Source organism: Xiphophorus hellerii, chromosome 22, assembly GCF_003331165.1.
Source record: "Xiphophorus hellerii strain 12219 chromosome 22, Xiphophorus_hellerii-4.1, whole genome shotgun sequence".
In the NCBI taxonomy this organism is placed as follows: Eukaryota; Metazoa; Chordata; class Actinopteri; order Cyprinodontiformes; family Poeciliidae; genus Xiphophorus; species Xiphophorus hellerii.
Window position 1 is genome coordinate 27,390,111 of NC_045693.1, and position 11,541 is coordinate 27,401,651.

An 11,541-nucleotide genomic window follows, 5' to 3' on the forward strand; every position below is an offset into this window, starting at 1 on the left:
CTGTCCTATCTTGTAAGGGATGGGTTCCTCTCTCTCTTCTGTCACAGAAATGGTATTCCACAACCAATCCCTCTTCTGTCTGACCAGCACCGGATGGGACTCTTTCTTCACAATGTCAACCGAGTCTGGTCTTTCTGGTACCATCCCAGGAAGACCAGTGTCTGGAGCGACGATGACAAAGAATTGGAGCGCCAAAGTGAGAAGGAGTCCTTCTGTCTGCACCTGGAGCCACGCCATTGTCTAAAAACACATCAAGACAGGACCAGGAGCAGGGAAATGAGAGAATGGGGTGATGAAAGGAAAGGATGAGCAAAGGAAGAGGCAAGGCAGTAATGAGGGATGGAGAGAGGAAAATAGAGAAGAAAGGAAGAGTGGAGATCAAATTAAAACCACTTATCAGCTGTGAACAGATCCCTTCACTGTGCCTGGGCGAGAATTAGAGGCAAGGCCAAGGACTCATTGTCCCATTACGGTCTATGGCTGAGCTCGAGGTCTAGCTATCATTTAGGTCCAGGGCTCTTAAATCTTTGCAGCTTGGGACTCACATGAAACATTTAGCCTCTCACCAAGAGAGCTGTACTGAAAGCTTTTCACCAGAGTGGTCATTTGGGGATCCATTAAACATAGGCCTGTGACCTAAATTAGGTCCTGACATATTGGCTTTAGTGAGAAAGAGAGACTGGCAGACATGGAGAGATGACATTAAAGAACACTTTGGACGCCTGTTTTAATCAGTCACTGAAATTTTGAGTTTGTGACAACTGTTTTTAAAATAATTCAGAGTTTCCTCCAGTGTATTATAAGCCTGGCAGGGCACAGGGTTTACCTGTGAACCGCCAGGTTAAGCATCGCTTATTTATTTAAGTTTTTTCTTTTAATGTTTGCATTTTTAAGACTTTATAGTTGGTGTTCAGGTATTAATCTTCCAATCTTTCAATAGCAAGTGATATTTTCAAATTTCCTGTCAACTTTAAACATTTTTTAACTGGAAAAATAGGACAGGCCACTGGATGTATGACTGCCCTGGCACCCAACCACTGGGTTTAGCAAGTTTTCTGGAGGAAACTTTGTAATTGATTTGTAATGTAAGGGATTTGAGACTAATGGTTTCCATTTAAAAGATGAGTTATTTTGGTATATTGATTTGTTTTAATATATAGATTATAGTAATTTGTGTTTTTAGCATAAGATTATTTGGGAGATTGCGTTATGTCAGACGCACAAACAGCCACAATCTGGCTGATTAACTCTAACATTTTCCCTGATAAAGCTCTATGTTGAGAATTCAATCTCAAAGTAGCACAAGTCTAAAAGAAGCAACATTTTTATCATGATACTCTGTGATTTATGAAATTTCTGTGTATCATTCAGTTCCACCTTTGTATTCACATGCATAACTAAACTTCATCTAATAAGTTCTTCAAAAATGTCAACCCATTCATCTAATCTCTTCCACTAGTCTGAGATGGTAAGGAGGGAAATTCAGACATACTTCTGGACAATGACAGCATCCAGTTAATTCTGGAAAATTTCAAGTTTTTTTCAAAAGCCACAAGGGAAATCTATACATCCAGTGTGTTCTGGGTCTCTTCCCTGTAGGATGTGCCCTATCAATACATAGGAGAAGTGAATAGTTCATGTGTATTGGGATCAACACTGTGAAATCCACAGTTTTTAGCTGTGTCAGGACAGGGTGCATTACTTTTGTCCTGATGTTATCATCTCCTTGTATAGCTATTTGTTTTTAGAGACTTGCTAGTTTTACGCACGCAGTCAAATTGATTGTGTCTCTTTAAACCATCCATCCATCCATCTTTTAACACCCTTGTCCCTAGTGGGGTCGGGAGGTGCTGGTGCCTATCTCCAGCTAAAGTTCCGGGCGAGAGGCGGGGTCACCCTGGACAGGTCGCCAGTCTGTCACAATCTCTTTATATTATTAAAACAAAAAGCAGATATGAAACACTGATGTAGAGATTATGATGACTTCCAAAGTTCAACAACATTATAGCAAAATGTTTCTGAATATGTTCAGTCATACCCTGACATATTGAAAAAAAAAAAACTAACACAATGGTTCCTAAATTATTATAGTTAAACTTTCAAACATTTTAGATGCCTTTGCAAATTCTTGGCATCACCATATTTAAAGGTTTTGTTATAACAGATGTTTTGGTAAACTGTAACACACTTTAGAGGATTAGAAGCTTTGATTAACCTGATTTATTCTGATTGAAACAAAATTAAATTATTGAATAATGATATTGAATTAATTTGAGTCCCTTTTGAGTTCATGGATTTTGACTGGTTACAAGTGTCTTGCATAATTTTTTTTCTGCCTCCAAGCTTTTTAGTTTAATTAAACTTAAATAAATGTATACAAAATACCAGCAGCTGTGAGTGGAGTTGCTTTTTTGCAGTGTGCTTATGTTACCATGTCTGTTTACTTCGTCGTTCTCGTGTCTACCCCCCCAACAGGCTCTATCTAATAAAGCAGAAATGCCAGGGAAATAATCTTCAAAACACTTTAGCCTTTCTGCTCTGAACTGCAGCTGATTTGTCACCGCAGCCCAGTCCCATCCCAGTGGACGGATTAGAGCATCTTATTGTCTCTCAGCCATTAGCAGCAGGGAGGGAGAAAGAGAGATTATGGTGAAGGGATTATTCTGGCGCAGTTCTTCTCTCTCTAATGGCCTAATCTGGTATTCTGCTGACCTCCCCTCACCTCTTCACACAGCTCTGCAGAATTAAGCGCTAACAAAGATTCAACAGTGTTTTGTGGCCTTTGCCTGACTTCCTTTTGTTTACTTTTTATACTGTTTTCTTTGTTTGGGATTCCATTAACTGAATGGCATTGTATTGTCCTTTGTTGCACTTCACTGCAAACTACAAAATGCAGGAGCTGATTGTGAACCCTTATGTTTTTATGATTTTATTCCAGTATAGCTCCAACATATACTGAAAGCCAAAGCAAGCAGGGTTTTGAAAGATTTTTTCATGTTTTTTTTTATTTGGACTTTGTCTGCTTTTCACTAAATTCCCATCCACCTTTTGAACCAGATTGATTATAAATGATGAAAATTGACAAGCTGATTACACTATCAGTATGTACAATAAGCAGTATCTAAAATGTCATGCCCTGAAGAAATCACAATTAAAGAGATTGATCATCCCTCACTTCATCATCTCCTCTATGTCTAGTTTTATGCCAATAATTCAGAAGCAATGGACCTGAAGATGCTGAATATGATGTCTTTGTCAAACTGTGTTGTGTTTAGGAATTTCATACAAAAAAGGTGGAAAAAGTACAGATTTATTCCACTGGCACAAGAAAAAAAGAAGAATTTAATTTTAAATGGCTTTTCCCGGTTTACTGAATACAAAATATCATCTCGTTACCTTCCTAAAATAATACCCTAAATCATTCTTTTGCCAAAAGGTGAGGTAGGCAAAAAAAGACTTTTGGCGAAAAAAAAAAAAATTATAATAATAAAAAAGACTGGCCATTAGGCAACAATATTTCATAATGACTGAATGGAAGTCACCTATATATGGTCATCTGTATGGTCATTGTGAACTGGGCATGTTGCCCCATCAGAACGATAAAACTGTTGTTTCAGAGCAGACATGTTCCAGATAAGGAACTGTGCGTCTCCTTCCTTTCATCATGTTCTGAACAAATAAGGTAATCAGACTCTGTTTTGAACATGCTGGATTTTTAACACCCAGTCATCCTTAGATAACTTTCTAAAGAGAACAGAAAGTTAAAAGAGCTACAGGCATTGCTATTTTAAAAGAAAGCCTTTAATTTTCGTGAAACTGAATAAAGTTTTGATTTAAGCAAAATATGTTTAGTCTAATTTATTGTTGTAAAGCAGCTCTTTGTCTTTTTTTAATAAAAAAAACACCATTATGTACATTTAAAAAAGCCATCCTACTCTTTGATTGATACAACTATTAATGCCATATTAAGAAAAACAAAATTATGAGAATAAAATTAAAATAATGAGAATAAAGTTGTTGTAATAATAATATTAGAAGTCATGATATTCTGGCAATAAAGTTGCAATATTATGACTTTATTCTCATATTATTTTGACTTTATTCTGGTAAATGTATTTTTATTTTCTTATCGTGGCCCTAACACTCCTTTGTAGAATTGTATGATATTTCTATTCTAATAACTGCACAGTATTTTTCTGTTATGCACAACCATCACTAGGGTTTACGGAGAATGGTTAGAAAAAAATAAAATATCCAGTGAGCGGCAGTTCTGTGGACACAAATGCCTTGTTGATGCCAGAGGTTCAAGCTGATAAAACGGCAACAGTAACTCAATTAACCACTTGTTACAACCAATGTATGCAGAAGAGCATCTCTAAACGCACAACAGATCAAACCTTGAGACTGATGGGCTACAGCAGCAGAAGACCACACCGGGTGCCACTCCTGCCAGCTAAGAACAGGAAACTGAGGCTACAATTCACAAAGGCTCAAATGGACAATAGAAGATTGGAAAAACGTTGCCTGGTCTGATTGAGTCTCGATTTCTGCTGAAACATCCGGACAGTAGGGTCAGAATTTGGTTTCAACAACATGAAAGCATGAATCCATCCTGCCTTGTATCAACGGTTCAGACTGGTGGTGGTGGTGATGGTGTGGGGGATATAACCGATGTGGATAAAAGGCAAACAACATCCGTGTTGTTGCTTCTAGAACTGAAATCATTAATAGGCATTATATCCATTCCTTGGCGACTTCTAATAATTGACAGGTTTTTTTTTAGAAATCTGAGTAGTGTAAAACATTTTTGTTCATTTGATGCATTGGGTCATGCTATTAATAATCTTAGTTTCTTAACTGATAATTCATTGTTTGTGGCTAACTTACCTCATCAACCATTTGACAATTTTCAGCTGATTTATGTCAAACTACATCTTTCATTAACCACTTTATAACAAAATAGGTCAAATGGACAGTTTCAAAACTTTTATCATATTTGCAAAACATAAAATCTGAAGCCGTTTTCTTCCGTTTACTTCTCAGAGGCCTGAGGCCTTTTCCCTGCATGGGCATTTTTAAAAACACTACTTCCTTCTCTTTTAAGAGTCAGTGTCCGCTCTTCGTCCATTATAGGCACTAGGAAGTGTAAACACTGTACCTTCTGGGAAATACCACTGGTCTGGTCATTTCTGGTCATTAGTGAGCTAACGCCCTTCCTGCATTCAGAGCTTCTATTGCTTCACACTGGCTTTCTCTACATGTCGTGTGATATGGACTCTTTCCACCACTTTGATTTTTTGCTGTTTTTAATGTGGTTTTTGTCCCAGGTTGGGCACTTCTGTCAGCCCTCCCATAATTTCCAGCTTTAAACTTGTTGAATTTTTCAAACTGAAAGGTGTATTTTCTATTTCTGTCTTCTCTCAATCATTCCCTTTCTAACCTCTACCTCTTCACATTGCTCATTTAGCACCTTGTTCACACTTTCCGCTGCACCTTGAAAGCAGATTTAGCGGGTCAGCGTGAAGGATAAACACACCACCACTTTCACCTTGACAGACTCTGAATTCCAGCCCACGTTAAAACTTTCACTGCCCATAAAAATGAGTAAATTCTGTGAAAAATACAAGAATTGTAAAAAAAAAAAAAAGGTTTAAATTTGACTTATTTTTTTACATTTTTAAACTGTGATGTTCAGGCACAAAAAGTTAGTTATTAAAAGAATTTTTAATCAAAGCATCTCTTAGATTTATGCAGAATAAACAACACCCTGAAATATCTGTAACTGTATCTGTACGCTGTCTGCGGTGGAGGTGTGGGAAGAGGCAGACACTGGAGATATAGCTGTCATTCTCAGTGAGGCTGTGTGACTGACAGTCTGACCCAGTTTTCCAGTGGAACCACAGGCTAAACCAAACAAACTTCACATGGCCTTCAGCAACTGGTGAGATTATGAACTCTTAACGTTTAACTTGTGCTATCGTTTCTGTTTTAATGATGGCAATATGTTTTGATTTCACGTGAAACATGATTTTTCACGCGGTGTTCTTACACGTGAAGAAACGTGTACACGTTCTTACACGTGAAGATAACTGGATTAATGTTTTTTTTTTGTCTTGCTCTTTGAAAAGAGAAACTTATGTATGTTCGGCCTTTATAAATCTCCATAAAGTTAGTCTTTGTCCACATTGATGTAGGCCTATTTCTGAAGAATTGCAACAGTTCTTGTTTGACTTAAGATGATGTAATCACTGTCAGTTCTTTCTTCTGTTTGTCTAATTTGAGTACAAATAAAGAATGTTAGTGTGATTTTTACATCAAAAGACTGACAAATTGTACTTTGAATGCAAAAAGCTTGCTGACACAAACATGGCAAAGCTTTTTACACAACTGCTCAAAGAAGCAGCTTAAGGTACTAAATGAAAGTTTTCTTGAGGTTGTTTGTGGGCTATAAGCAGTTAATATCTATCTTACTGTGAATAACCTTTAATGGTATCTCTATTAAATATAAATTCAGATTGGTGCTGGCAGCTAAAGTTAAAGCCTAGTCCAGAAGGGGCTAAAATCAAAACGGACTTCTACCAACATCAAACAAATTAAAATTTAAAAATATCAGAGTAGCTTATTCAATCGATGGTTTATGACCTTTTAAACTGTCATCACAATTGCATCCGATGGTTGTTTACACCAGTAGAAGTGGCGGTGTACCACCAGTAACCTTCCTGTTTGAAGCATGATCTGACTGTGGAAATGTAAAGCATTTCTGGTGTCAGAGATGCTGCACTGATTCAGAGCAACAAAAACCGCTATTAGCGATATAAAGCGATGAAGTATTTCTTTACATTTTTGCATTTGTACTTTAAAAGATGATGTTCAGTCAATGTTGTAGAATTCGTGAAGTGCCACTGATTTCATGAGAATCAAAAAGATAAAGAGTTTAACCGTTTACATATGAAACTTCAAGGAAGTTAAAGTGATGTAGCTTCTTATTGAAATTCCAAGTTCAGGTGATGTTTTTGCTTTGTGGACTTATAACTGGGAAAATCCAACTTTTGGCAACAACTGGAAACATATCTTACCAACCTTGTGTTTAAGTAAATGTAAAATTCTTACATCACCTGACTTTAACCATCTATTCATCCATTTTCTGTACAGCCTTGTCCCTAGTGGGGACAAGGGTCTCTCGCCCAACCCTTTCGCGAATGTTTGGGCGAGAGGCGGGGTTCACCCTGGACAGGTCGCTAGTCTGTTGCAGGCCTGACTTTAGCCACTAAAACAAATTTCACATTGATTTACTTTTATGTAAAGCTTTACACATTCTTTTTTTTTTTTTTTTTTACAGTAGTAAGAACCACAAAAAATAGCAAAACTAACTGGTTTTCTGAAATGTAACTGGAGCATTTAAATGTGACACCATTTCCTGTGACTTCAGGGACAAATGAAATGCAGCGTGTCGCAGACCAGAAACACTCTACGTGTTCTCCTCGGCGTATTCTTAGTACAGGCCAAATTTAGATCAATCTTTCCAGCACTCCATCCATAATGTCTGTAGTTTTCAAAGGGTTGAAAATTTGTACTCGTAAATTGTTGCATAACTGTAACTGTGTAGCTTGTAATCACATATCATAAACTTCTCACAGATAAAACCTCTGATTTCACATGTATGTTTGATTTGAAAAGCAAGGAACAAATACAAATCCTAAATATATGCAGGTTTATTGTTAAATTTACAAATTCAGACTCGTAAGCATACATTTTTCAGCTTAGCACATACAACACCTTCTAGAACTATTTTCAATTATTTTTTTCATAAAATAATCCTTTGTTGCTGTAACTAATCATCAGATTAGCAGTTGGATGTTTCTGAGATGGCTCTGCCCCTTCCTAGACAAAAGCTGATTCTTACCAACTGATGTCATCAACAGAGGGACGTACTGCAGATAAAACATTAACAGCTTTTAATTTAAAAAAGCGATTTTAATAAAAGCTTCAAAAATCCCAAACTATCCCGGTGAAGACAGCTCTGGACAAAAACATGTAACCATGGTAACAATTTTAGTTTCTCTGATTTTTAAAAATGATTCCCAACAAAAATGTCAAGCACTTATTTGCAGAGAAAAACAATACTGGTTTTCTTACCAAACACAAGAATTATATGATAATAATTGTTAAACAACACAGTACTTATATTAGTTTAGAAATTGCCTTTCATTGTGCTGCTGAGTTCAGCTGATCACCAACACCTCAAGATAATGCCTCCTTTGGTCAAATTCAACATACAGTACATTCTAATGTAGATATATCTACAATGATCTCAAAATATCTTAAAAGTTGATGCTTACAAAAAAGGCATACTTTATCTTAATGTTTGAGAAAGCATTTCTTTGAACACCACTGACTTTTTTCCCTGTTTGGGTTTATTTATGTGTCAGTGTTGGTGTTAGCGTGTGTCTTTCACTGAGAGTAGAACAGGTTGAATCACTTCTAACAATCTGTCTGCCAGCAAGTCATAGCGACACACAAACACCGACGCTGCAAGTCAAATCAGGCTAATTAGACTTTCACTTTGTCCTGAAGGATGTCTGCCAACTCCAAAACCGACGCTAATTATGCCATCTCTGCCCATCTTTTATTCCTCAAAAATCCATACCCTACAGCTTAAATCAATGCATTACAAGAAAAAAGTGCTGTAAACAATTCTTAGCATTAAACAGATGTTGAAACATGACCTTTAAGTTTCATTTAAAGCCTTTCAAAGCCAAAATCAAAATATGGAACCCTTCAAAATTCTTCCTTTTTTTTACTTTTGCTTTTTTACTTAAAACCTTACTGAGTCCTTCCTGTAGTAATGGAAGTGGAAACCAATTTGCCGAACAATAAATAAATATTGTATAACAGGCCAGAGTTTAGTATGCTATGAAAAAAAGAAGGGGAAATGCAGGTCAGTCACTGAGAATAAACCTTAACTGGGTCTTTCAGCAGTAATCAGTGACTTGAGCTGAACTAACAGCACCACAGCTGGACAGCTTGTCAACCTCACTGACATATATCTGAATGAATGAACGGCTCTAATCATGAATCTTGGGTATGTGTGCGAGTTGAGTGAGCACACGTGTGTGTGGGCGTGCGCGCATGTATGTGAAGTCTCCCAGATGGCACCCAAAGGATTTTCCCTGATAGTTTGCTCTTCAGGAATTAAACCACCATGTTTAGTTGGCAGCGGCAGCTTTCCATGTAACAACTAAATCAAATCACTTCTGTCGCCCTCTGGAGAAAATCCACCACAGAGGAGTGAAGATTACCACAGACAAAAACAACAACAAAAAAAGCGAGGTAGTCTCTGAAACCTGTGCTAAAATCTGTGTTGGAGGCGTTATTTCACCTTCCACTCTGCCAAGAAACCACAAAGCTAATAAATTAGGACTCCACTGCATATCAGGGAGTGATTCATCTGACAAAATGACACCACTCAGAAGACAAGATCGTCTCCAATTGTTAAATATTAGATGCGTGTCATCAATACTTCATAGGTGAAGCCAACTTGAGCTCTCGACAGCCACGACAAATCGGTTTCCTCGCAAAATGTAGGAACTCTTCAAAAGCGAGCAGCCGAGGACCCTCCTTGTGGATTTAGTTAAATTTCTTCCTGCTGTGTCTACAAATCAGCCCGTTTCATTTTAATGGGCCTCGGCCGTCCGTCTCCAGGAATGACAGTCCACCCCTAGGGATGGCACAATTACCGCATTCAAATCCACACCAAGCTGTCCAAGGCCATTGCCGTAACATATGTGAGGAGTGACAGGTGCTGACAACCTGTCTGGGAAGGGGTTATCACTGTCAGCTCCAGTTATTTTGGTGCCTTCTCTGAGACGATTTTTTCCCCACTATTCATCAGCATTTCGCCCCGGAGTGCATGAGAAAGTGGCCTGGAGCATTTTCAAGGGATCTGGGTTACATTTTTCTGGCGTCTCTGCAGTACGTCGCTCTTCAGTCAGAAGTAAAATGTATATTCACAGGCCCATTTGCTGAACAGGGATGCTCTGGTTGGAACACTACATCATGCCCACAGAGAACTCCTAATTTACCTTCATAATTGAGATGGAAAAAATTAACTGACCTGGTTTGACTCTTGTCTTGGTGAAGCCCAAATCCTCTAGCGATTGCGTACTTGATCGATGATGCTGAAAGTCTGCTTTAACTCTAGAAACAGGTGTTTTCATCAGTGTAAGAGATTTCAGATGAAGTAGCTATTTCCTCCAAAGCCTTTGACTGAACCTTTTCCGGGAATCAGAAAGTCTGTTGAAGTCTCTTCAACAAGTATCGCAAAGATATAATTCCAAGGACACTTCCAAAGTCAGATCCCAGAATATTTAAGAATTAGATTATTGAAGAACCTCGGCTTTTGCTAAGACTTTGGGCTTTAAGCTTACAAGTAAGAAAAAAAGTCCAACTCACTCCAAGTCGGGAACCTGTGGGTCCGTCTTCTGGGTTCAGACCGATAAGAACCGCTGCTGGTCGGATTCTGATCTGGTATTTCTTCAACCGGATGACGTCTGACTCGGCTAAACAGAAACTCCAGGTTCTGATGTTTTTTAGAAAAAAGTCAGATTTCTAGTTTTTTGGTGTTTTATCACCAAAATGTCTTTCTCCTTTTCGTCCTCAGGTTGTAGAGGGTTTTTCCCCCCTCAAGTGTGAATCCAACAGGTTCTCCGTCTCAGTTTTTTCCCTTGCTCTTCTTCTCGCAGACTGCTCTGATGTGGTTTTCTCATTCCCAACATCCAAAAACTGTTGAGCCACAGCTGTTCGACTCCAGTCCCCTCTCGCACAGGTCACTGCCCACTTCCTTTTTCCTGTTTTGTGGTAACGGTCTTCTCTGCCGGTGATCTCTGCTACTGCTCCTTTTTTCGTATCCTGGAAAAAGCAGGACAAAAACTTAGAGAGACTGGCTCCCCTGGTGAGGAAAGGGGTCGATGGAAAGAAGGCAAAAAGAAAGCAGCGGGAAGGCAGAGGGGGAGCGCATATGTCAGAACGGCTCAAAGATGCACAATGAAGGCAGAGAAAGCAGCCAGCCCATGCTCGAGAAGCAGACGGGGTGAGGGAGTGTGTGTGTTTGAGGAGGGAGAGGAGAGGAAGTGTAATGGAGAGTAAGGTGAGAGAGGCACTACTCTCCTCAGTCCATCTCAGAAAAGCAGAGAAGAGAGGTGGTGGGGATTTATGATTCATGTGTGTGAGATAAGGATTAAGTTAAACAGGTTATTGGGGATAATCCTCAGAGATTTCCCCACGAGACTAGTAAATATTCCAGGGGGCTGACTTTGAGATAAGAGTTTGTGTGAGTGTTACTGACAAAGTGATCTTGTCTAAGCCTTGAAATGAGATGAGATGAGCAGGACTTTTGCCACACACAAGGAGACAAACATTTTCCACCTCACACCGACTCCCCTTTTGCTACTTTTGGGGCTGCTGTGTTTGTCAATAATTTAGTGAATTGAAATGTGTGTTTTCATATGAAACCTCTCCCTTGGGAACAACAGTCCAGGCTTT

General features: G+C 38.6%; 1 protein-coding gene across 2 annotated transcripts in view; it reads right to left on the bottom strand.

The window, feature by feature from the left end:
- Positions 1 to 11,119, bottom strand: part of cdh5 (cadherin 5) — a 46,109-nt gene extending 34,990 nt beyond the window's left edge. The window contains exons 1-2 of one of the 2 annotated variants that reach the window (XM_032553309.1): positions 10,115 to 11,117; positions 1 to 240 (exon numbers count right to left, since the gene is read on the bottom strand). In XM_032553309.1, the coding sequence (XP_032409200.1) occupies positions 1 to 237 (237 nt within the window). In that variant the 5' untranslated portion in view covers positions 238 to 240; positions 10,115 to 11,117. Of the gene's footprint in view, positions 241 to 10,114 lie in introns of both variants that reach the window. The other variant, XM_032553310.1, reaches the window with a different exon arrangement.
- Between the last annotated feature and the right edge of the window lie 422 nt (positions 11,120 to 11,541).